General features: G+C 40.4%; 1 protein-coding gene across 10 annotated transcripts in view; it reads right to left on the reverse strand.

The window, feature by feature from the left end:
- Nfib (nuclear factor I/B) overlaps positions 1-27,889 on the reverse strand; it is a 216,579-nt gene that overhangs the window by 60,065 nt on the left and 128,625 nt on the right. For all 10 annotated transcript variants that reach the window (XM_006537654.3, NM_008687.6, NM_001286131.1 and 7 more), the window contains exons 4-6: positions 9,495-9,563; positions 3,286-3,406; positions 152-270 (exon numbers count right to left, since the gene is read on the reverse strand). In XM_006537654.3, coding sequence (XP_006537717.1) covers positions 152-270; positions 3,286-3,406; positions 9,495-9,563 — 309 coding nt within the window. The remainder of the gene's footprint in view (positions 1-151; positions 271-3,285; positions 3,407-9,494; positions 9,564-27,889) is intronic.

The raw sequence follows: 27,889 nt of genomic DNA on the forward strand, positions 1-27,889 counted from the left end.
GTGACCACTCTGGTAAAATTATCTTTAAAAAGGTTAATGAAATTAGTTCAAGGTTAGTCCATACTGGTTCCCCAGGAATGGTGACTAAGTGCAACATGCAATAAGCAGTGCTGTAGACTCCAGTGCTACTTGGAAGGCTCTCTGTACCCACCTTGATCTCGTTCATGCCATGTTCGACTTCCAGCAGCTGGTGAATTTGGAGAGGGGTAAAAGTCTCCTGTAGGACTTGGCTCCATATTTTCATCTATAGATATAGTTTTGGGTCTTTTGCTGTTAAAATATAATAATGATGACATTAATGGCATTTCTGGGAAGATTGTGGCATTTGTTTTTAAAATGAAAAATAACTTCCATAAATCCAAGTTAAAGAATTAAATTGAAAGAATGGTGGGTATTCCAGACATCCATGGGAATAGTGGACATTTGCAATAGCATATATTCTGTATCTTCCGTGTGCACCACCTCCATCTGCCCACTTAACAAAACTGTTTGCTAGAGTTATCTATTCAAATTTTTTTTCAGGGAAACTTAGTCACTGAAAGTGAATTCTCAAGTGTGTCTTTTCTGCTAATGTACAAATTTTGCTAAGATGCACTGACTTATCTTATGTTTTTGATATTAATACTGTTCACTGCACAACACAGCCACAGACAGTGCCAAACTGTGTTGTTAGTTTGGAGATAAAGGCACTGGAGCTGGGCAGTGAAAAGGTTCAGGAATCCCATGTTTGGCCTGCCATTTATTAGCTCCAGTAGCAGGTACCTCAACCTGGCTAAGCTCAGTTAATCACCTGTAAGGTGGAAATAATAAAACCTAGTTTAAAGAGTTTGGTTGAGAAGATGAAGTGAGCTAATACCTATAAAGCTCTCAGCTAAATGGCTTGCAGTTGAAGAAGATACTTATTAAATATTAATTATTAATGCTGACCTTGTAATTAATAACATGACAACCGGTTCTAGAAGTTTACTAGTTATAAGTAAGTATACCATGATCTTCCTTAAAGAGACTGAGTTACGGGTCCTTTATTCTTAAGATCAACCATGAAAAATGATTACTGACAAATCAAGAGGTATACTTCAAGAAAATTCCATTATACTTGAATGGAATAACATGACTTATTATGAAGAAAAGTGGATATCTACTGCAAAGACTAAAAGTTATAGTGATAGTTTGGGACACTTTACTTTGGTGTGCTCCAACCAACACCCCAGTGAACAGCTAATGATTGACTCTTCAATGAATACTCCTCTTCACTAAAAGAATTCTTCCTGGTACCTGTGTTCATATGCAATAAAATACCTCCTGGATTCACTTCATGCACTGTTAAAAGCTGTAATGTCACCAAAGTTTGGAACTGTAGATTATCTTTTAAAATGCATGTATTCTAAGCCCCCATTTTTAACAAACGGGGGTTAGGGGGTAAATATGGAGAAATTCAGTGAGTTTACCCCGGAAAAGTGAACAGAAGTAGTCCCCCAGGAGGAAGGAAGGTCTCCCAGCCACAGCACTACATGCCGAGTCCTTGAAGCCTGTTCACATCTCAGTCTCTTTGTGGATACACTGGGTTAATTGTTGGCTAAGAATCCCTGAGTACACACGATTGAGCATGACAATTACTTCCCATGACAAAGCTTACTAGAAATGATATCATTTCTTCAGTCTCTATCAAAGTATCCAAATTTAGAGACAGGGGCATGTTTTTTTAAATTCTCCTTTTAATGTAATTCTCTTCCACCATGAGTCGGCAGAAGTAGACAAAGAAAGGGGGAGGAATTATTTCCACAAGGAACAACAAAGAAATATCTTTAGGCTCGACTTATTTAGGGTCGGCTTATTTGGAAGGACCCAGGATCTGATACTGAGTGGCCATGGGGAAAGACCTGTGCTGACAACATATGGACCCACGGGAGGAAATGTAAAAATCCTCAGTCACATTTTAAATTTAAAAAGATCAAAACGCTTTTAAGGACTTCAACATATCAGAGATAATTTTAGTGATAATAAACCCAATTATCTTGATATACAATCTAATTACATGAAAATATAGTTGGGTTATAAATGTTATAAAATTGGCCTTACTTTATAAACACATAAATATGGATATTTCCACAGAGGCAATTAACTTTCATTACTGAAAAAGTCTAGAAAAATACTTTTCCAGATTGTCTTTTATTTCTAAAAATTAGCATAATGCACACTTTTTGGGGGGAGAATATTTGTGTATATCCTTGCGCTAGTCTGTGGATATAATGAATGCTCCAGAAATGGACTTTATACGTGGAAGACAAAACCCAAAAAGGAAAAATAAAAAGACCTCTATGTCTCTATATTTATCTTGAATCAAAGTTACAGTGTGCCAGAGTCAGTAAACCCCTCGCGTGAGCAGAGCACTAAAAGCCAGGGACCCTCACTCTTTAGTGTCGTCCCCAGCACAGGCTGGCTAACTCGGTTTCAGAGTGGCTGGTGCTTTCCTTGGTACCAGAAGAGTTAACTGATCTAGTCAGAGAATCTCAATTAATTAAATACTGCAGTCTCAAATCAGGCTTTCATTTTAAGGCTAGGGGAATGACATCCTTTCCCATGTTTCATGAACCCAAGTACAGAGGTGTAATTACGGTAAAAGTCATCTGGATGCGCTGGCTATCGATAATGGTCACTGCAGCAACATCACTTGGACTTTTTTTTTAATTGGTTATTTTATTTATTTACATTTCAAATGTTGTCCCCCTTCCCAGTTCCCCCTCTGGAACCCCCTCTCCCCTCCCCTTTGCCTCTATGAGGGTATCACACTTTTTAAGGTTTTTTTTTTTTTTTAATTTGTGTGTATGTATGCTTTGCCCATATGTGTACCATGTGCGTGCCTGGCGTTCATAGAAATCAGAGAATGACACTGTATTCCCTGGAACTGGAGTTTCAGTATGGTTGTGAGTCACCGTATGGATGCTGAGGACAGAACCCAAGTCTTCTATAAGAGCAACAAGTGAACTTCACCTCACGGCCATCTTTACAATTCCCAGCATCACTTTAAAAGTTGCCAAAAGATTAACTAGCAGGATCATATGTCATGCCATAAGACAAAAAACGTCATACTTCATTTCCCCCCCTCCCCCCAATAAAAGACTTTAAAAGGTGACAGTGGTTACACCTGATGCGAGAATATCAAAACAAATGATTCTGGCAAAATTTTGAAGCATGTGTGTTGCCAGCAGAATACCTAGTTGCCTTCTTTACTTGTCTGTCTGACTGCACAAAGGGGGAAAGCACACACAACATCTTTGTCATTACCTGCTCGGTGGAGAAGACAGCGACCTCTGCAGGTTCACACCAGAGTTCATGTCATGATAGTATGGTTGGCTGGGAATTTCTCCGATTGGGAAGTTGACTCCAGTTCCCTGGGTTATGGGTGCTGAGGAATAATTAGTTTTAAAGAAAGATTGTAAGTGATACTCATTGTTACCTCTGTTCAAATATAAAATCCCTATTTTTTTTTTCATGGCTCAGGGCAAGAACTCTCTTTACCTTAAGATTTGATATCCCCTGAATGCTGCAGATAAGACCCAGAAACCTCGTCAAGTCTGAGCATTCCAGACACTCACTCTAGGTCCCTGGACACCACTTTCCCTGGTTACAATCACCCAGTCTTCTTCATTCACTCCCCCATATGATTGGTCACTATATATGCTACTCCCCAGTCTGTAGATGTAGGCAGGGCAGAACAAATAAATTTTCCTTATTACTTAGCACCAAATGAGTGGCTTGCACTGAACTAAATCATTGTTAACTAAATAAATATATAAGGCTTTGACAAATAAAGCTTATTATCTTATGAGAGTTTTGACATCAGCCCTAAAATGAATTTAAAAACATGATGGTTAGCAATGTCTGGTGGCATACACTTGTAATGCCAGCTCAAGGAGTTTGAGGCAGGAGAATAGAGAAGTCAAGGCCAGACTGGACTATATTTAGCAAGGCTGAGGCCAGTCTGATGTACAGAGTAAGACCACGTCTCAAACAAGACAAAATAAACAAACATAAGATCACAGTGTGTATAATTTGATTTAAGAAAATCTTGAATTGTGGCAGAGATAAGTAAAGTTTGTGAGTATGAAATAAAAGCCAAGGTGTTTTACAAATACACATGCAGGCAGGTTTTATAAAGGAATGTTCACTGCACCTTCACTCCATATGTTAGGGTCTCAGGATAAAAAGAGGCTCTCAGTCCAAACCCCCTGTTGCTTATACAGAGTGCGCCTCACTTTCCAAACAACAAAAGGAAAAGGAAAAGGAAAAAGGAAGAAGAGGAAGAAGAAGAAGAAGAAGAAGAAGAAGAAGAAGAAGAAGAAGAAGAAGAAGAAGAAGAAGAAGAAGAAGAAGAAGAAGAAGAAGAAGAAGAAAAAAGAAAAAGCTAGCACGTGTGATTATTAGGGGATAAAGCAGTGGGAGCAGAGGCAGGCCAGAAGCATGTCTTCAGCACATGTCTTCGAATCTATTTCCTCTCCAATCATTTTTTGGTAAAATGGAGTAGTTGGTAAAGATGGAACTGTTCAAAACTGTGCAAAAAGCAGGCACAGACAAATGAACCTCCTCGCTGGAAGTTTATTCTTTAAAATGCTATTGTTTGGAGACTGAAGACATAGTTCCATGGGTAAAGTCCCAGGACAGGATCTGAGTTTGGATCCCCAGCATCTATAGAAAACCAAGGCTGTTCACCTGTAATTCCCATTCTGGGAGCACTCCCTGATCAGAAAAGTTCAATAATAGACGCTACCTCAAAACACAAGGTGAAGGATGAGAGACGATCCCATGTTGGCATATGGCCTCCATATACATGTATGTATACACACATGAATATATGAATGTGTGTGTGTATAAAAGAAGGGAAGGAAAGAAGGAAGAAGGGAGGGAGGGAGAGAGAGAGGGAGGGAGGGAAGGAGGGAGGGAGGGAGGGAGGGAGGGAGGGAGGGAGGGAGGGAGGGAGGGAGGAAAGGAAGGAAGGAAGGGTCAGACAGGTAGGTGCGCAGGCTGAGAATCAGACAGGCTAGTGCCTGTGTCTATCACAAGCAGGCATTGCAATGGATACGAAATATTCTCAAATACATCTGTGTTCAATAAACAAACAGTGCAGTTTGTAGAGCAAACAAAATACTTGAACAAACTTTAAAATACACTGAAAATTTAGATAACAAAAAAAAACTTTTCCAATGAGTAACATAATCAATATATTCTAATATTAATATATATTTGCAGAAGGAAAGGACAGTAATGACATGAATGGAGACAGAGAGAGACAGAGACAGAGACAGAGAGAGACTGGCTGACTGACTATGGAAAAGCCCTATCTGGTAGTAGACTTTGAAGAAGGATCAAGGCACTGAAGGAAGACTTTTCCAAGCTGATGTGACTGTAGTAGTAAAGTCAGGACAGAAACAACATACAATGTGGAGAACTAGGCAGCTGGGGTCAAGGGGCAGAGTGTTGGGAGGCCAACTGAACCCTCAAGCCTTCAGTAGCTCTACTGAAAGTGTTCAGGAGACTTGGTGACTGATTTTAGAGCTCTTCAAGTCCACTCTTTGAGCACACAATCTACCATAGCCTCTCCTAACTGCCTTCAGCTGAATGTATAACTACAAAGGATCACTAATTTTTAAGATTTTTTTTCTCTTCCAAAACTTTTAGTAGCATTAAGGTGTATTTTCTATCAATTTGACTGGATTTAAATATCTGTTGGTCCAAGATCAACTTTAGATGTTCTTAGGAAAGTATAAATAAAAGGCACATGTTTTATTAAAGAGAACTAATCAAGGATTGTGTAGACAGAATCTCTACTAAAATACAGCATCTACACACCCAGGAAGAGCCTCAGCTCTAAAATGGGAGCCCCTGCCTTTTGTTAAGTTGTTCAGATTTTAATCGCTGTGTTTAAATTATTTGATATACTTGAACCTTCTTTATAGAGAAAATATTTTTTATCCTAAGGGTAAAGGCTATTTGAATTATTTAGACAGTTGCAGTACTGATGTATTTTGTAGCCTGAAGTATGCCAGAAGTTTAAAAAATGTAGAATTTCTTTCTTCACATTAACCACGTGCCTTACAATGTATTTGTATAATGGTGGTCTATGAGATATGAGAAGCAAGGTACGCGTTAGAGGCAGGTGGCTGACTGTCTCATAGAATGTGAACAATCTCCTACCTCTTAAAACAAAAATGCCTCTCTTTCAGAGTGGAGTTGGACTCCTGTGGAGTCCAGGTATGTGACCGGTGACAGCAATCTTTTGGTTATATCCTTACCTAATCCAGAAGATGCCAGAAGAGACAAGTTGCCTGAAGTCCCCAATATACATGTGCATTACTCTCTAATAAATATTTTCTTTGTTCTGGCCACTTCAGAAATATGAGTTATTTGACAGTGTATCGATAAAATTGACAGGAACTCTACAGGTTGTATCATTTAGATACATTTTTGTAGTGGCATTAGGATTGCACATTAGTTAGGCAAGTTTCTTTCTAATGGGTATACATTCCTTAATAGTCACTATAGTTTAATAGTAACTACAGTTTACTTAGTCAGAAGCATGCTAGGTATAGTATGCAGTAAAATGGTAATTTAAAAAAAAAAAAACGTCAGGGTCAGGTATGGTGATGGATGTCTTTCATCTAAGCACTCAGGAGGATGCAGGTGGATCCCCATAAACTCAGGGACAACTTGATCTACATATTGAGTCCAGGCCAGTCTGGGCTAGCCCATACTGAAAACTGAAAAACTTAGAATGCATTCTGGCAGTAAATGTGAAGTTATTGAAAAGGTGGTAGTAGTAGTAGTAGTAGTAGTAGTAGTAGTAGTAGTAGTAGTAGTAGTAGTAATACAAATAATAAAAATAAAAAACATGTTTAAAAACTTCAAACAACACACAGATTCCTGAGCAACACGAGAGAATATAAGAAGAGCAAGCCGTCCAGGTCTTCCTGCTTTTAATCCTCTGGAAGAGCCCAAATCAGATATAAACATGACTCTTAGCACCTCTTCTAGACAGAGCTTTAAGAAAGCCAAAAGCTACAAATCTTGGCTATGGTATGCCAATGTTTTTCTAGAAGCCATACACATTAGAACCTGGGTTTCTAAAGGTTAGAGGCCAGAAGCTGTCCTTAACCAACTTTTAAAAAGAAGATAATATCTTTCAACAGTGTGATTCCTGAAATGGAATGGCTTCATTAGCTAATGTCAGCATGGATATTAGTAGGCCACATGACAGTAAAATGCTAGAGGATAGTACCAAGGGCAGGCCATGAATCAAGAAGCCAGTACCTGTAACACACAGCATAAGACTTAACTTATGTGCTGAAGTTTGACTTCATAAACCCCTATTTCATAAACAATGTAGTTCAACTGTGTAAACAAGATTATAGTGTGAATATATTACAACACTTAGGAGAATAGAACTTTCAAGAATCTCAGAGACATCTATTTACATATGCAGGAGAAAGTAAATGTTTGCTGAATAAATTAACTAAGGAATGAATATGGATAATTAATGTACTAATTACAAATCAGGAATGTTTGTTATGACACACAGCTTAAAAACCTCTAAGAAATGACAGTATAAATTAAGAATAAATGAGTGAAACATGTTAAAATTTACCTTGTTTCTGAAATGTTATGAGAAGGTATTTTTAATTTATATTTTATGTTTGAAATTCCCATTTTTTTTTTCAAAATATCATTCTGGGCTCTTGAAGATTCCAAAGTGGCTTTCTTTTCACATACTTGGGCTAGGGCTATCTGTAATGGGGCACTACGTGAATCCTTTCTGATGGACGGCTCTACTGTTCTTATAAGAAGGGACAAAACCCATTATGGGGTTCGTAAAATGGTCTAAGAGGAGGGAATGTTTTCCTGTGCTCTATAGTTTCACAGTTCAGAATCTCTGCTAAAGAACAACTTTGAATACCTGCTTCCTTAGGGGATTTCTGGAAAATCACATGTGGCCTTGAACAATGAACTAGATCATCAGAAGGCTTGTGTGAAGTACATACATACACTAGCGCTTTTGGGATACACATATGTACCTGTCATCCCCGATGCTGCCTTCAGGTAGATGGACCCATGACACTTATATCTACACTGAATCCTGGCAGAAGAGACAAGGTATATAAGGTCTTGAGTGGCCATATATGTCATTCTCCGATAAACATGGGTTTTTGTTGGTTGGTTGGTTGATTGGTTGGTTGGTTGGCTTTTGTTTTGGTTTGGTTTTTTTTTCTGGAAAGCTCACAAATCTGAGTCACTTGAGAAACTATAGTTCAAAAGACAGTCACCTGGCAGCTTAGAGACAAGAGTTCCCAAACAGGAGGACTCTACAGCTGCTTGGCTAGTCTTAAATTCTTAGCTCACTATGTTTGGTCTTTACAGTTGGTTGTGGCCCTCATTCATAAACTCTGGAGTTGATACAAATTAAAAAAAAACAAACAAACAGATTTTGTTGTTGTTTGTTTGAGTTCTAGTTTGAGAAAGGGAATTGTTATATATCCCCAGCTGGCCAGGAATTAGCGATGTAGCCCAGCTGGCTACAAGCTTATTGCAATCCTCCTGCCTCTTGGAGTACTGAGATTACAGAAGTGTGCACATGAGGACTGGTAATAAAGACAAACAAGGACCCTCTGGACTTGCCACTGGATCATCTAAGTGACATCAGTTCTAGATACTTTCTATCGAAGCATGAAGTCAAAACACAGCCCTCAAGGTGACCTGAACAATCTAAATCAAAGACAGGATCAGGAAGAAAACAGTCACCTCCTTTTCTGTCACCAGGGCATTAATACTGGCACCTTGGATGTGTCTGCTCACACTGGCATAAACCAAGAGCTGGTAATCAACAGGGCTTCCCCTTGGCTTAGGTAGTCAGTCAGGTGAGTTTACCCTAGAGAAACCCAATCAAGCTGACCAAGAATGGCACTCAGGTGAGGTGGCTGCTGTAAACAACTGGACATTGTTTGGACTAACAATGCTTTCTATCTATATCGGAGTACAATCTGCAAAGTTAATTTCTGCATCCCTTTACACACTGCATGTGAGTGTGTATTCCTGTACACTTCCAACCCCCACCAAAGCGCCATAACTGAAAAAGCACTTATCTACAGGAAACGTATGTGGGTTATCATAACAACACAGGGTACATTTAATTAATCACACTTCCTTTGATATAAATGCCCATCTATGGTCACAGAGAACTCAAGTGAAGGGATACCAATATGATGACCAATGAGAACAGCCTAAACATGAGCGTTACAGAACACAAGGCTAAATGGAAATGTTTACAAAATCAGGTAATACCTTCGGTTATTTTATTAGAAAATTTAAGATTTTTTTTTCTGAATCATGAATTTTAAAATTCAGATACTTTTAAGTAGTCAGTTTTCACACCATATTTAAGATTTAAAATGTGCAAGATTTTAATGATTCTGTGTACCTGTGTAGAGAGAAAAGTGTTTACTTACTTCTGGATACTCTCACAAGCTCTGATACATTGAAGACTCCGGATTTTACAAAGCTGTCCTCGAGGTACCCTGAAAACAAGCATCAAAGGAAAAGGGTCAGAACACGCAGAGGGTAAAGGTACCAATTAAGTTCTAGAGTTTGTTCTTTAGACTAGAACAACCGCCGGGAATGCTTATTCTGAAGACACGTAAGAGTGGAACCCAAGTACAAGCTTAATCTGTTTTCAAAAATAGGAAATATAAATAACACAGAAAACCCATGGAATTTCCCATTCCTTTTCTAAATCTGTAATTGGTAGGATCCTGTTTGCCATGGAAGACAGGGAGAAGGAAGGCTGGGACACGCTCTGAATGCATCTCATTCTACAACACCTGGAAAGCCAGTCGACCTATTAAAAATGGGGGAGGGGGGAAGGAGCTAGAAAGAAAAGGAAAACCACAACCACATCACAATTAGCACCGCCTTGGAAAAGCTTCAAAGATCTCTCAAAAGCACTATTCTTTCACAAATCCTTCCCTGATTAAAGAACAGTGAGCTGCTGCTACCAGAATTTCCAGCCTTGTTCCAGGGCCATTCAACCAAGGATCAAAACTTGACAAAGAGTGGAGCAGAGACTGAAGGAAAGGCCATCCGTAGACTGCCCGACCTGGGGATCCATCCCACATGCAGACACCAAACCCAGACACTTGCTGATGCCAAGAAGTGCTTGCTGACAGGAGCCTGATACAGCTGTCTCCTGGGAGGCTCTGCCAGATCCTGACCAACACAGATGCTCACAGCCAACCATCCAACTGAGGACAGGGACCACAATGGAGGAGTTAGGAGAAGGACTGAAGGAGCTGAAGGGGCCTTTTCTGACATCAATGGGAGGGGAGGCACTTGGTCTTGTGAAGGCTTGATGCCCCAGTGTAGAGGAATGCTAGGGCAGTGAGGCAGAAGTGGGTGGGAGGGTGGGGAAGCACCCTCATAGAAGCAGGGTAAGGGGGGATGGGATAGGGGGTTTGCAGAGGGGAAACTGGGAAAGGGGATAACATTTGAAATGTAAACAAATAAAATATCCAATTTAACAAAATAAATAAGGTACCATTCATAAAAATAAGATTATGTAAACAAAAATAACAAAACAAAACAAAAAACCCTTGGGACACAGTGAATCCTTCCTTGCACCAAGCTGAATCTCTGAACCTTAAATTTTCTTTGGCAATTTTCAACACTTTCCTTACTCATGCTACTACTGGATTCCACTCATCGTTTTTTTCCCCCTAAAACTAGATGTTGCAAATGCAGTGAAGCACACAGCGAGCATAGGCTCGGTCCAGGACCCCGGGGAAACCCTAGCTTGCTTGGTAGGTCATTGCATGGTGTCCAGAAGTTTTACAATTCTTTTTCCTATCAAGAGTACATGATGAGAGTTGGAAGATCGTGAATAGCTTAAACTACCACAAAGATAACATAGAAGTCTGAAAAGTTCATAACAGAAGTATTTCTAGAACAGAATACCCCAGCGTCTGAGACTCTGTCACTAGATTGCATTTCACACACAGCTTCATAACTGACCAAGAATCAGATTCAGTACAGGGAGGTGACACATGTGTGGAGAGTCACAGGGAACCATCAAGTGAAAGATCTGGGAGGCAAACCCTGGCCTGAGTTTGCCAGCTAAGAGATGGTGGCCATGTGAGTAGACCTTACTTTGTTTCAGGTTTCTTGTCTATAAATGAGAGAATAAAAAAAAGAAGGAGAGAGGAAGAAAGAGAGAGAGAGAGAAAGAAAGAAAGAAAGAAAGAAAGAAAGAAAGAAAGAAAGAAAGAAAGAAAGAAAGAAAGGAAGGAAGGAAGGAAGGAAGGAAGGAAGAAGAAAATCACCCACCTCCTAGTGTTACTATCAATACAAAGAAAGAAACAGCAGTAACCGGGGTAGCACAGGGTAATAAACCACTACCCCAGTGCACAGGAGGAAGAGGCAGAAGATTCTTCAAGTTGTGACAAAGTGAGATCCTGTCCCAAAACAATGATAAACAGTGGTCAGATGTGAGCGAAACAGTGGCAGCTTCCAGCAGAGCCACACCCTGAGCACTGAGCCGTGCATACTAAACGCTAAACAGCCTCTTATGAGTTATAACGTTTTGCTTAGAAAACTCAGCCACCCAGAGTGCCTAAGAATTGATTGCTGCACAGGCATCAGGGATGTGAAGAGCCAAGCATGTGGGAGCGTGGCTTCACACGCAACCTGTTTAGCCTTTTAGAAAAGCCAAAAGAGCAAAAAGGAGGTACAATGTCTCATTTGATGAGAAAGTCTGAGTCTCAAATTTAGTAGCTACTCTGGAAAAATTTATATATATATAAAACAAAATGTCCCTAACTGATATACTTCTATTTTAAGAAACTGAGCAATGAATTCCTCACTATGTTCAATTTGTTTCAGTTGTTTCAGAGATGACTGAGAAACCAACCAGAACTCTAAAAGGTGTTAGACGTCATAAATGCAAAAAAAAAAAAAAAAAAAAAGGAAAAAAGAAGGGGGTAGCATTGATACCATTCTCCTGGATGGGAACAAGAGGTTTTAATGCTCCAGGCCACTGCAGATTGTGTAGTTTGGTTGACCAGCTTATTAAAGATGACTTTGAACGCATTTAATATGTCAAGCAGAAGGGCACCGGTTATTTAACATCTCTGCAGCCAATCACTGTCCTACTCTCTAGCTCATCCTGTTACGTGCTGCTTTCAACTCTACATGTCCTGCTGAATGATAACACACCCTGACATTCTCTGCCCTACCCCCATCCTCTGCTTCCTCTGACCCTGGCTGGCAAACATAATGCAGATCCTCTCTGCTCACATCACACCTACTTAGTCCTGATTTTACACATTACACATTCAGATTTTCCAAGATATTTGTTTTCAAGTATTAAATTCTTTGTTGGATTATCAGTTCCTTTATTTAGGGGAGTGACAAGGTTTTGTTTTTCAGCATATCTCCCTGGGCAACTGACTCATTGCCCTATATATAGAGTAACTACTAAACGAACCCAGGACAGTATTTTAAAATTCAGCTTTTAAAACCAAGGTCTTAAATTAACAGCTTAGTGATCTTATAACAAGATAGCTATAGTTGGCACAAAATCGATGGGTACCTCTGCTGGCTCCATCCCTCCCATGAACTTGTTTGTTGAGGGGTTTGTTGTAGGCATGTCTGTCTATTCTGCAGCACATGGGTCCCAACATAGCTATGAATCTGGCCCAATCCATTTGCAGATGACATGTGAGTGTAAAAAGGCTGGACTTTTGGGAAAAAGGAAACTAACACTTAAGGTCAGATTATAGTTCTGGCTCTGTTGTATTTCTTAATGTGTAACCTTCGGCATATAGTTCAATCAATAACCAAAGGATTCAAACAAGAACATAAAAATGCTTGCAAAAATAGATGTGTGAAAGAGGGCCACTTAAATGGCTAAGTAGATAAAGTCACCTGTCACCAAGCCTGACAACCTGAATCTCATCCAGCACGTGTGTGCGCACACGCGCACGCGCACACACACACACACACACAAACTAATAAATGAATAAGAGAATAAGTGTTGAACATTTCAGCATATTTACATGAGTTATATCATGTGATACACATCTCAGAATGTAGTAGGTCTGACCCTAAGTTGAACTTTTCATTGTAACTATGAGTAGTTATGGCTCTACATGTTCCTAAGTCACACAGATTAAGACAGGTGGTATGGGGACAGCCTGAGCCTAATCACAAGGGAGGAATGAACCACCTCCAGGCAGATTTTTTGCAGCAAGCTAGGCAGTCAAACAGGAGATGATGGGGATTCCTCGGTGGTGAGAACTTGAAATCTACAAGTAAAAATGAAAGCTTTTTTTTCCTCTACCAAACTATGAAAAATAATGGAAATATATCAGAACCCAGATGATAAAATGCAACCCCTTAGCATCCACTGAGCTCTGTTGCTGCATAGCACATCAAGAGATCTGATGAAGGGAACACTGGCAAGCAGCCGTAATAATGCCTACTGTCCCTAAGCCCAAAGGCTGGTGGTGGGTGGGAAGCAGGCAACGGTGGTGGCATTTCATGTGTCTTTATACACAGCACAACCTTTTCGATGAACAAGAGTCATCTAAGTCAGACACCGAGAGGAAGAAACAGCCCAGCGCTTGGGTAACTAAGTGCCTGCCCCAGCAGTCAGAAGACAAATACTTGGGCAAGTAACTGGGAAGGATCTTTCTCTCAGTGGGCCTAGAACCCTGCAATAATATAGAGTCAGAGAATCAGCAAAACGCCAGGGTACTGCTGAGGCCATAAAACCTATGGTAGCCTCCAGGCTACGGAGACTTAGAGAAACACAGTCTCACACGGAACGTGGTCTATTGTAAATCTCAACAGCTCATGCAAAGGCCAGATATCTTCAAGTAATTTGGAGAGATTCCCGAGTAAATTCCCTTCATGGACCAAAGGAAATGTGCCCATCTTTGAGGCAGAGCAGCTGCTTAATGGTTATAGAGCAATATTACACAACAGCATAAGCCAGGAAGAAAGAACAACTCCGCATTTGTGTGATGCTGTGTTTACATACATCTATGCTCTTTAAGAAAAAAAGAATTGAGTCGGGAAATAAAGAGCTCCACAAACATAAGAGTCTCAAAGGCAATATCAAATTACATTATTTTACTTCTTTTTTATTTTTCTCTGACAAAACAACAGTAAATCACTACTCAGAAGTTAATATAGTGTTTAACCTCCTTTACAGACAATAACAGAAGGGACACAATGGCATATCTGTTAATATCTCAAATTATAATCAGCACCATTTAAATGTTAAGCAACATTTACATAGAAAATCTAAGGGAAGAATGATAACACTCATTTTTATGGTCTACTGTGTTCTATTCTTGAAATTAAAAAAAAAAAAACCCAAACCACAGGGAAAGCAGTTATTAAATTCATGAGAGCCGTCTTCAAGTATTTGAAGGCAGTTAATGTAGATGGTAGATTAAACTTATGCTGAATAATTCCAGGAACTGTTTCCTGGCTCCATCAACAGATTTACCATCCAATGAGAAAAGTCCTAAAAAGCAATGTGAGACTGCAATGTTAAGCTTAACCAGCACATGCCCAGTGAATGTGCAAAAACCTTCACGGCCACAGCTTGGTAAGGGCCATGACAACGATGGTGCCGTCTTAGAGATAAGGAACTCTCTGACTCTAGAGAGTTGTGTTGTGTCCAAGCCCCTCCACTGGACATGAGAATTCTCATGCTGGGTTAAAAATAAAAGCACCAGCAGAAACAAGAACAATATCTTCTTACTAAAAAGCCCTTTGAATCCCTCAGATTCCAGGTTTACTCCCCCATGTTAACTTTTCTCACACTGTGCTTTCAAAGGACAGGTGTCATCTAGCCTTTGATTCCAACAGTTTGTTTCCATCAACAGAAGAAGATGACGCAACTCCTCATTTATGGGAGCCAAGGGGATGTGGGGAAATGACCTCACAGGTCTCTCAGCACCACAGACCACAACTAAGGCACTGCTGCTTTTCTGGTAGAGGTGTTATGTACACAGCTCTACTCTGCCTCATCAAACTGATCAGAAACATCTATGGTTGAATCCAGAAGTAGATCTGAGTCTCAATGACAGCCACAAAAACATTCTAACATCTAGAAATAGTTTGTCTTTTAATAAAAAATGCAAGTCCCCGAAGCAAAAATCTAGTGTTAAAAGAAAAATCTCCGGTATTTACAGACTTGGACAGTGCTGGGTATATTTTTAGTATTTCCTTCCAGTTCATAAAACTTTCTCCTGCATGTCTAATACATATAATTATGTGGTTTTATAAAAATTAAAACAAAATTTATTTAAACATATCCATATGCTAAAATTTTCCTTTTGATGTCCTATCCTTTCCTGTTCCAGAAGCACGGTTTCTATGACGACACTGCATACTTGATATGACCATTCTCTTGGTCATTCTCTTACTGTTTGGCATTTTAGGTTCCCTTTTTTTTTTTTTTTTTTTTTTTTTTTGGTTTTCGAGACAGGGTTTCTCTGTGTAGCCTTGGCTGTCCTGGAACTCACTCTGTAGACCAGGCTGGCCTCAAACTCAGAAATCCGCTTGTCTCTGCCTCCCAAGTGCTGGGATCAAAGGTGTGCGCCACCATAGCCCAGCTTATTTCCCATTTTTAACAAATACTATAAAGAGCACCACCACTAAGATCCTCACGCACAAATCTTTGTCAGCAATTCCCATGATTCCCTTTGGCTGGAGTTCTCAGAAGATGGCTTACCAGGTCAAAGAATATGCTCTCCCAAAGCTCTTGCTCAAAACTACCCGGCTGCTCTCTATGAAGGTTTCTGCCAGTTAGATTCCCCCCGGGCACACTGCAAGTTTGCCACCCCAGCACCTCGTGTGGCTCACTAGAAACGGCTTGTCGTTAACTGTGGCAAGTTGATCTGAGCAAGACATCTCAGAAGGGATACTGTAATTTCCATCTACTTCATTAGAAAAACTGGATTTATTTTCCGGGGTCAGTGGGACAACAGATACATATGTATTATTTCTTTGTCAAGAACTTTGAAAATAGAGCTTTTGGAAAAACAAAAGGAATATAATCCAGAATAAAGTCAAACACTAAAAGTATGTAAACCAGGAGTGTACTAACAGGAACATTTATGCTGAATATTACTTCTAAACTATTGTAGTGAAAGACATTTTTGTGAATATTTTTCTTGTCATTTGAATAAAGCCTTACTAATCTTCCCCACTTAATATTTTTCTCTGAATACAATGGCCTTTGGCTTATCAAACTGCTATGAGACAACAATGGTCCCTTCCATCATTCGCAGATGCTCTACAGTATTAGAATTATGATCCATGTTCATCAAGGAAGACAGTTCTGTCCACTTAATGATAAACCAGTTCCCTCTGAGTTTTCTATGTGTGTTTGGAGGAGTACTGTGGCAACTTTGTTCCTGTGAAATTATCATACCAGAGTGATGGGGACGAATCACAAAACGGATCGGAAGACAAAACAACGCCTGGCTTGAGGCCTGGCTTGAGAGACCTTCCTAAAGGTTTAGGGGAAACTCCCTGATGAAATCATCTTCTAGCCTGTGTCTGTTTCTCAGACAAAACTGTGTGGAAAACTGACTTGTTTTCTACTTCTGAGATAGTTTCTATATTCAAAATTATATATGATAGAGCCCTATCTTGTCAACTGCCTTGAACTTTCCAAGGCAAATGTTGGGAACAGTGTTTAGTGACTGGAGACATAAATCTTTACAAAGATGCTTTTTTTGAATTAGGATTCAGTCTCAGTCTATAGTCAAGATTCATATCCTAAAATTCTGATCTTAATTTTTTTTTGTGTGGTATCAGAGAATCAATAGGGCTGCATGTATGGTACAAAAGTGTGCCACCAAGCTATGTTCCTGTCCTGCTAACATTAATTTAGAATTAAGATTATCCTTCAATATCAATTCTGAGTAGTGACTGAATTAAGAAGTCAGATCACAAATATACAATTTTATATTCACTCTAGGAAATTCTTCACTTTTTGAGAAGAGGTATTTTATAGTAACTAATGAGCACTTGCTCTGCATAGTGTAGCACAGTGTATATGTTCCTTCTCTTTCGTCTGTGGAAGTGGAAGATAGATCTCCCTCTAAAGCAAAGGAACTTAGTTCAGTAGCCGTGGCTCTGGTCACTTATGTGACACACTAAAGCAGGTTCTCTACTCCACATTTTTCTTCTCTGAGCACAGAGGAAATCTGTGCAAAAGCAAGTCCCATGCACATGTGATAGTGTGAAGCACAGGTACACACAGAGAGACAGAGAGACAGTCAGACAGACAGACAGAGACAGAGAGAAAGAGAGAGAAATAGTAGTAGATATTTAATATAAAGTTAACAGAAAACAGAAGAGGAATGTGATTGAGGTATTAAAAGAAATGGAGAAACTTGTACTAAGTACAAAGCAAAATAGAAGGCATAAAATATGTTAATAAGTAGAACAGTATAAGTAATTCACAAACTCCACATAAGTACAACAATACTGGAAGAGTTAGTACAGCTCTTCCAGAAACTAGCATATCTATTAACCAAACTATATCATGCAAATGTATGCAAATTGTTCTGTATTGCCATACCCTTGGAGCTTTCAAACAAGTTGATCACATCCTCTACTACAGAGGTAACTTGAGCAAATCCTTAAAAGTGGAGGCTTCTCTAGGTCAGACTGTTTCATCTTTGAGAAACAATATTGACAATAGAAAAGAAATGAGTAACTCTTGTGAAATACTTTGGAATTAATAAACAATGAACTACACAGAAAACCCAAAGAGAACTTACAAACTACATTGAAAGCAACAAAAAGAAAGAGAGCAAGAACACTCTTTACCATCCAAACATCAAATCCATCTGAGGGGAAAAACAAAACTGTCGTGGACTTAAGTAGAGTTTCTGGATGTTCTTACTGAACCTTGGGGAAAGATACAATGGCAGGGTGAAGACAAAGCCACTTGTGCAACACAGAGCCAGTGCCCAGCTCGAGCCAGCTCCACTGCATAGGATACAGATACTCCACCATTCGTCTGCTAATGACTTTGATGCTCGAGCCAGCTCTACTGCATAGGAATACAGATACTCCACCATTCGTCTGCTAATGACTTTGATGGTGAGGCTGAGGAGGATAAAGAACGGATGATCTTAAAATAATGAAACTAAAGTCAAAATCCAAATTGCATAGAAAAATCCATTTAAAAAGAGAAGGAGGGGGTGAGATGGCCCTGTGGTGATGCGAACTTACTGCTTTACCCATATTCTCTTCCTAGGACCTACATAGTGCCTCACGACTGTCTGTAACTCCAGTGCCAGGGAACCCAACACTCTCCTCGGGCACCAAACATACAGTGGTACACAGACATGCAAACAGGCAAAATACCCAAATATATACAGTATTTTTTTAAGAAAAGAGAGATATTATGGTGATAAAGAAAGAAAGAAAAATAATTTCTTGGAAAGAACAAAAGGAAAAAAAAACTTATTTGCAAGGCTGGCTAAGAAAAAGAAGAAAACGCACCAGCTCAACAAGGAGACATAAACATGGAAGCTGACTTGGGAGAGGATCGCACATAAAACTGACCACAGCTTTGAAAGCCCAAATGAGCAATTACTTGGTAAAATAAAAGTAACCAAAATTGCAAAGAACTGGAAACCCTGAAACAGAGCAATTATCCTACTGCAGTTTCCCAACATTTGCTCAACTGTAACCACCTGGGGATCCTAAACCCAATGAAAGCTTGGATTCCAACCTCAATCATTCTGACTTAATTCCTTTGAGGCGAGACCTGGACAAGGAGAGAGTGTTACATTCCCCACAAGAAATTCAGATGTGTAGCAGTTTGGGAACCACTAGGTTAGCAATGCACCAAACAGCAGAAAGCAAGGCTCTGGTGCATGTCAGAGCCCATACAACTGCAGGATGTTCTGGGAATTAGAATCTGTGGGCGATCTGAGTGCACTTCAGGATATGGCCACTCCAGACAGAACAGATAGGTGACTGAACCTTAAATAACATCAGGTCCAGATGGGTACACAGCTGGAGAGAGTTTGGTGTCACACTAGGCCAGGCCTTAGGAAACAGTGACAAATCTGAAGAATAATGTCCCTTACTCTTTTCTGAGACTAGCAGACTTAAGTTCTTAGATGCTTCACCTCCTTCATGAGTCCCAAGTAAATAAGCCAATAAAAAAAGCTCCAGTATACACAAGTGCAACCTTGTGAGCCCTGTGTGAAACATCCTCAACGGAATACAGCTGTGCCATCCGAAGGACAAGTACCGCATCACCAGTAGGGCCCATGACTCAGTTGTCTGCTATCTGAAAAACTTAAGGAATAAACACTCCCGTGACCATATCAAGATCCTGAAAGTTCACTTCTCAGCAAAGAGCTGCTTTACTGAATCTCTAAAAAGAGATAGCAGGTCTGCCATTCCTTGGTTCTCCCCCCAACCCCCTCCTATTTTCAGTTCTTAAAAATGTAATCTGGAGATCAGTTAACTGCAAAAAGACTCAGACCATATGCCTTCACATATAAGAGTGATATAGGACAGTAAGGCTGGTAAAGTAGAACCATTGTCAGGGGCTGGGGAGCAATAGGGAACTGTTTAATGGGTAGAGTTTAGCCTTGCAAAATGATGACGTTCTCAAGAATGTGTCTATGATGAAGGGAACACATTTATCACTACTAAATTGCATAACTGAAAAAAATTTAGGAGGGTATACTTTATGTTCTGTATATTTTTGCCACAATTTTAAATATGTAACTTGGAATCTGTAACCACAATATGACTATGCTCAAAAATAAGTAATCTTCACATCGCCATTTATATTTGTAATATTGTTTACAGTAATTATCAAGTACAACTCATAATCAATCCGATGGCTAATCTTTATACTTGTATATATAGGAACTCAACATTTTTGAGTTACCTCTACTTCTCTGACACTTTTAAAAATTGAATTATTGCCAGTTGGAATGGGTTTTCAGGGGGGAAATTATGACAAAACATAGATAATTTTAGAGGGCCACAAACAAAAACGAATTTGTTTCTGTTGCCTTTGAACACAAAACTTTAATGCAAACGCTTTTTCGAGTAATTTTAAATATCCCCTGACTATCTTCTAGCATTTCACTTTGAAAAACAGAAATATGCAGATAACTCTGTAGTCATCTAGGGTGATCAAAAGATTTTCTGCTTCAGCTTTGAAATATAAACATTTCCACTGAATATATTCAGTCGCTGATCTCTTTCCATGACTGTGGACTAGATATAGTTAGCTATTCAGACCCACATAGTTAAGTCATTCTTAGCTCATACAAATTTTCCTCATTTGTCTTCAATTCTAATTTTTTTCTATAATGCTGATTTTTCTACAAAGGTGGCATAAATGAGTTTGAAGTTTTCTCATCTTCTACCATCCATTATTTAAACGTTTTAATCCTTTGCTTTTAAGAGCAAATAACCTGAGTTAGTTTTCTGTGCCCACGATCACCTCCCCCAGGCTGGGTGTCTGCCTGCCAGTTATAGATTTTAATAGCATGAAAACAACTTCTTTTACTACTTTTTCCCTCTTACATGGTTCCATGTTTATTCAAACTGTATATTTTTTGGTTCATTTATCATGCAAGTCCTTCCATCTGAATAAACTGCTCTTCCTTTTCCCCTCGTTTCTCATATTCACAGACACACTTTTCTAGATGGTACTAATACATTCTTTCTTTGTTTTTTCATCAAGGGCCTATTAGTGTGGTTGTTTCCATTTAACCTCGTCCAGACTTTGGGTTTGGACTTGGTGCAGTACGTGGCTCTCTGTTGGCTACATAAGCAAAGTCTTTAATCTGGGCTGAGTGTAAGGCCTGTTGAATGAGCAGAAGTAGATCTGGAATCCTGTCTCCTCACTCAGAGACTCAGCCAAGACTACTCACTTTCACAAAATAGTAACCATAACGATGATGACGATGCAAATAATAGTTAACATTTATTGAGTGTTAATTACATACCAGGCTTTGGGCACTTCAGGTTCTACCTCATCCTTAAAAAGCAGGCTGGCCATTGGTTGTTGTAATTGTTGCTGTTTTGATGACAATGATGATGGCTATGATGTTTATGACTTCGAATACTTACAATTCTTACCTCCCCAAAAGCACTAAACTCGGAGTTAAGAAGATTAAATAAGAAAATGTGGTAAAGTACTCCAGGTGGGTGAATAATTACTAGAGAAGTAGTGACTTATTAGTCGTATTCATCAAAGTTTCCAGGAACAGGAACAGCGCCCAGGATTCTAAGAGAAGGAGTTGGATTCTGCGTTCTCCCTTCCCACCACCTAACTAGTTGACATTCTACCAGGTGACCATGCTGACAATGAAGCCACACAAGAATGAATATGCAAGGGCTAGGGAAATGGCTCAGCAATTATGAGCACTGGTCTAGAGGACTTGGGGTCAATTGCTAGCATTTATACATTGGCTCACAATCATGTGTAACTCCAGTTCCAGTTTATCTTGTACAAAAAGTAGCCAGATTTTCAGAACAGGGTACTTGTTCCTACTCCCGTGAAAATCATCACCAGAGAATTAGATACACTCAGCAGACCCTGGAAGGTCTCTGAAGATCCCAACTACTACAGGATATCACTTGTTTGTCTGGCTCCTTCTCCAATGTTATCTTTGTTTGTGTTTGTTTTTGTTTTGTTTTTTTTTTCAAGACAGGGTTTCTCTTTATAGCCCTGGCTGTCCTGGAACTCACTTTGTAGACCAGGCTGGCCTTGAACTCAGAAATCTGCCTGCCTCTGCCTCCCAAGTGCTGGGATTGAAGGCCTGCGCCACCACCGCCCGGCCTCAGATGTTATCTTACCAGAAGGATCTTCCTTTTGTGAGCGTGCAAAGTATGGCAAGATTGTGGTACATTCTCTCTGGGTTAGTAAGTAAAAGCACAAAAGAGTAAAGAAGACCTCTTGACAATTCATTTGACTGGGAGAAAAGAAACTCTTTAAGCCTAGATTCTGAATCAAGGATTTTATCAGCCCTACACCTCTCAATCGGCCTCCTCCTGCACAGTCCTGACTGGGGTGCAGTTTACCTACAAGGCAAAGGATTGCTACTCATATCCCCACAGAAATGCCTGAGTTTTCTGGCTGAGGCCTGGCACTGTGCCTGGGCTTATACTGTTGAACATATATGGTCTGATCCTCCATGTCACAAGTCTTGAGCACTGCAAAGTACAATCTCTGGCCAGGCTCAGATACCTTAGTAAAGAGAAGCTTACAAAAGAATGTAATAATAATCGCAAGGCGTTCAGAACTCACTGACGGGAATAGATTGTTGATAGCAATGTGCTAAGCACTATTACTGTAAAATAAAGAAAGGAGAGTCTGAAGAAGTCTATCATGGAGGGAGTCACAGGGTGCAGACATCCTAGATACTAACTATGGGTGGAAGAGCACAGACAAGAGACATGGAAAGCCTGAAGAGCTGTTTTATGATGGTCAAGAACTGCAGTTGAGCCAGGCTTGGTGGCGCACACCTTTAATCCCAGCACTTGGGAGGCAGAGGAAGGCGGATTTCTGAGTTCGAGGCCAGCTTGGTCTACAGAGTGAGTTCCAGAGAGCCAGAGCTACACAGAGAAACCCTGTCTCGAAAAAAAAAGAACTTCAATTGAGCCTAGTGTGGGGCCTTGGCAGCAGAAGGAAAAAAATGGAATAATACATTTTACACAGTACCAGGAGAATGTGAACCTGTAACACACGTCAGAGGGTTAGACCCAAGGCAAAACCATAAGCTATTGAGGTCAGGAAGTTATTATAATGACTTAGATGAACTAATTAAAGTGAAAATATTTGCTAATAAACACACATTATAATTTAGCACCAATTATCTTCTTTTGAAAAGACATTGCTTATTTTCTTTTAATTAAGAGTAATGCCCCGAAGGTCTGGAGCCTCTGCACTCAGTCATATACCCATTCATTCATTCCTCTGTCTTTTCCTCTACATCTGGGTCTTAAACATTCCTAGCTACTTCTCCCTCTCTGAATGAAGGGCAACAGTCTGTGTGTATGGGTGGGTGGGAGACTCCTGGATATCACCTAGGACTGCTGAGACAAAAAAACAGCAGAATGCTTCATTGTGCTGCACAAGAAAAATCCTGCTTGGCTAGAGAGTAGTTAAGTTAGGAATGTGAGAACAGAAAATTAAAGATCCACTGCATTAAAGACAATCTACAAAATAACCAGGAACGGCAGCAATTGACAAAACATTATGGCATTAACAAGTATATTTGGGGTGTGTGTGTGTGTGTGTGTGTGTGTGTGTACATATATATGTGTATATCTGTTTGTGTATATGTGCAGGTCTGTGCATGTCTGTCTGTGTGTATCTGTGGGTGTTTATCCATATGTATGTATTTGTATGTGTCTGTGTGTTTGTGTGTATGTGTCTGTGTGTGTTTATCTGTGTATTTGTGTGTATGTATGTATGCATGTGTGTCTGTGTGTATGTTTGTCTGTGTGTGTATGTACCTGTGTGTGTCTATGTGTGTTTGGGTGCGTACCTATCTGTGTGTAAGTCTGTTGGCATGTGTTCATGCACGTGTGTGTTCGTGAGTATGAGCATGGGAATAGAGGCCATAGGTCAGTCTAAAGATGTCTCCCTCTATCACTCTCTACTGTGCATTTTGAGACAAGGTTTCTCATGGAACTTGGCTTGCAAGCCCAGGGAACTCTGGGACTCTGCCTGTCTCTACTCCTCCAGGACTAAGGTTCTAGGTGCATGTGCACACTACACATTCTCTTTTCACACAAGTACTAGGGATCCAATCTCCTGTCTTCACGCTTGCACAGTAGGCAGTAACAGCCCTGCATTTGATTTAACTGATAATCCAAAGGTGAAACCTAAAAGTCAGACGGGATGGCTGTCGTCTCTCTCCTGAATACCAGGGGGACATGGGTATGCCACAGGGTGGGGCGGGGGAGGGCAGACTGGGGGGGGGGGGTGGGGACTGTGGAGACATGAAACAATCCAAGTCCAGAGTATATGGGAAAATCCCTTTAATGGGCTAATAATCATACAGCAAAACGGGAATCTGGTCCTATTGCTGCTTTATTAAACAAAAATCTAAAAGGGAAGGTCTCTGAAACTGAGTTTATGTCAAATATCCCCCTCCCCCAGAAATTCTTAACAACTTTGAAAAACAAAACCTTCTAAATTATTCAAGGTTCTTTGGCATTGTTAGTTAAAAGATAGCAAGACTCAAATTGTCAAGGATAAGTCCTGGCTTAAATTATTTCATGTGATGTCATGGGTAAAAGAAAGAAAAAGGAGAGAGTCTGGTAGAGCTGCCCGGTATCCTCAAATGCACTTTTTAAGCCTGTAAGGCAGAGAGAACATAGCAATTTAGTAGTGAGAGGTCCACATGTGCGACCATGCATTCTGCCTGTGCCACATTACAGGACGCATCCCCCTTTCCACACCAGAGCTGCCACCGTGCCCTGGGTAGGCTACAGAGAACAGGAAGCTGCACCTTCAGAGACTGCATCCAGCCTGGAGCCCACTCTGCACCACAGAGCTGTCCGCACATTCCAGCTGTGAGGAGGAAAATGGTTTGCATTATTAATTCAGAGTTGCAAACTAGAAAGGTAGTGCTTAGAAATACACAGAGAGAGGAAAGGAAAGTTAAATTGAGAAGAGATTTTAGACACAGGCAGTCACTGTGAGAGGAATACAGACTACTTGGCTGAAGGAACAATCATTATAACAGTGCCCTGAGGTCCAGGCACAACCTAACCTCGGGGTTACTTTTGACTTTTGCTTGGGAATTCTGGCTCTCTGTGGGAACCAAGACATTCAACAATGAAAGAAAAATACATTCCAGCAACAGCTCTTAAAATTTAACAAACTACAATTTCTTGATGTCAAGCCTTCTGGGAAGTTTTCTTCCTGAACTAGGGACAGTGTAAGCTGAGTGCCTTCATCAGTATATTAAAACACTTTCCTGAAGATTTCACCTCAGTGATGCTGGTCTCTTCTTAATCACTATTAATTTCTTAGCTCCAGCTAACCAGCATCAATAGTGCCTACATCAGAATATTATATTTTTATTCAGAATCCATGTTGCATGGCTACTTAATTTTAGACACTACAAAGACCCTTAACACGGTTAAAATTAAAACAAACAACAACAACAAAAAATAACTTGAATAACTAAGACTAGCCCCTGAACCAACCTGTCCTCTCTCTTACTACATGGTAGAAAGACAATATTTTCTCATTTACTTAAGTTATACTGGGGCTAAGTGACAAGTCTCAACCTGAATTATTCAATGACGAGTTGGCATGTAAAATATTATGGAGTGAGGAAGAGACAGGTGATTCTGGGCAATGGGAAATGATGCAGTAGTGGGAGCCTGCTTTCCAGGTGACCTCATCCCACTTCCTAGAGACCTCTTAAATCATCCCTCTCTAAACTCATCTGGTTATGTGCCTCCCCCCCACCACCACCACCACAAGCTCACCCTAATTATAATTACGCCCTCCCCTATGCTCGCCCTAATTACATCCTCGCTGGCCCAAGCTCCACTCTCATCACCCTCCATTGGCTCACTTCTGATACCATTCCCCACACCCCCACACCCCCCCACCCCTACACACAGTATAGCCTGCAGGCTGTGTGTGGTGACAAATGGGGGAAAGTATTGGTCCTGTATTAAAATTACATCCAAATAAAGTTTTGATCCATGGGGAAAAACTGATTAAAGCTACATCTGCCAGTAACTACTTGGGACTTCATAGTGGTCCTTTCAGCTCTCACACAGGTTTGATAAGGAAGGGAAAGAAGTTGGACAACAATCTCTAAGTACTCACACATGAACTTTTGATGAACAATATATCTATGATTACTTTATACTAGATTAGAGTGGTATAGTCATCATGGAAAAATTATCTATTAGAAGAGACATGTAAACAGGCTGGGAGGATAAAGCTGTGAATGGAGTAGATACAGAGGTACCCAGTGGTGTCTGGGAAAATCCCATAGGATGCATGAAAGAGTCTGGATAGCTAAGGTGAGCATGGGTTTGCAGTGGGGCTCCTGAAGCTGTGGCATTGGACAGAGCTCAGCAGCTAATGATGTGGGGGTAAAAGCAGGAGATGGGGGGACTGGGTACTGAGCAGCATCTAACAGAGTAGTCCTTAACCTTCCTAATGCTAGGACCCTTTAATACAGTTCATGTGGTGGCGATCCCCAACCACAAATTAATTTCATTGCTATTTCACACCTGTGATCTTGCTACTGTTATGACTCATACTGTAAAAATTTGATATGCAGGATATCTGCAAGCCTCAAAGGGGTCATGACCCAGAGGTTGAGAATTTGCTGATCTAAAACTACGTGAGGCACTCAGTTTTGTATGCAGCGAGCCACCCTAGGCTTTTAAACCATGTTCATGCTTCATGACAGATTCGTGCGCAGGGTTAGAGAAAAGAAGCACAGGAAAGAAGAGGCAATTACAAGGATTCAGGCAAGAAATCACGCTCAGAGACTGTGGTGGTTTCGATGGGAATGGCTTTGCTAGGCTGATAGGTTTGAATGCTTGCTTTGCAGCCGGTAGAACTGTTTAGGAAGGATTACGAAGTGTGGCTTTGTTGGAGAAGGTATGTCACTACCTATGAGCTCTGAGGATTAAAAAGCCTATGCCATTCCCAGTAAGTCACCCCACTCTCTGTCTCATGCTTGGGGATCAGATATAAGCTCTCAACTACTGCCTCTGCACCATGCTGGCCGGCCTGCTGCTATGCTCCTTTGCCATGATGGTCACAGACTCTATAACCTCAAATTAAATGCTTTCTTTTGTAAGTTCCCTGGGCCAGAGTGTCTTTTCACATCTCAAGCTAAAGTAACAGAATTGAGAACTCAGTGCCCAAGGAAGAATATACAGGTAAAAGGGGGGTATTCCTGAGACAGTTACAAGTTTCCCCTAGCAAAAGTGACTGGGGATGTTCTAAAAGAACGAAGAAACTATCAAGCTAGCAAGTCTGATGAACTTAATTTTGAAAATGTTACATCTGAGCTACCCATGAGGCATCTCGGGAATCAAGTTTAACCTATTGTTGGAAACAAAGGTCTGAGACATTAGAAGAGGAATCTGCTCCAACAACATACCTTTGGCCAAACTAAGAGAGAATGCAGTCTGAAAGTGCATAGGAGGTACTGAAAACACAGAAGCCTAAGGCAAAAGTTCTCATTAAGAAAAATGTCGTTATAAACACTTAAGAAAACACCAATTCCTGGACTTCTAGCAGAGGTATTACTTTCAAAATGAAGAGGCAAGTTTTAAACAGAGTACGCTCAAATCAACAATACTCCAAAATATCAGCCAGACATGGTGGTTCACACCTGTAATCCCAGCACTTGGTGGCTGATACGGGAAGCTAGCTACCACTTCAAAGCAATGGGGGCTATAGGGTTAGAGCCTGTCACAAAGAAAACAAGACAAAGCACATGTAAACTGGCACAGAATGGAAAGGAACCACTTGGGGCCAGCTCCTAAAAAGTCATGAGTTCAAGAGACTCAACAAGAACACAAGCCTAGTTAAAAAGTTGATGGTTTTTCCTGTCCAGTCGGTACAAGGAAGAGAGGAGCCTCTGGTTGGGGAGGCTTATCTAAAGGACAAGGCACAGGTCTTTAGTAAGAGTCAACAGGGAAAGAAAAGAGATATATAGACAGACAAGGTTTAAGGGGAATGGAAAAACTGGTGGCTTCAGGAGGTAGGAATATCACAGGGAAGCAACCGGGAAAAAATATTTCTACAGTGTCAATGTGATGGTCTAACAGA

The sequence above is a fragment of the Mus musculus genome, chromosome 4, assembly GCF_000001635.26.
Source record: "Mus musculus strain C57BL/6J chromosome 4, GRCm38.p6 C57BL/6J".
NCBI classification, from domain to species: domain Eukaryota; kingdom Metazoa; phylum Chordata; class Mammalia; order Rodentia; family Muridae; genus Mus; species Mus musculus.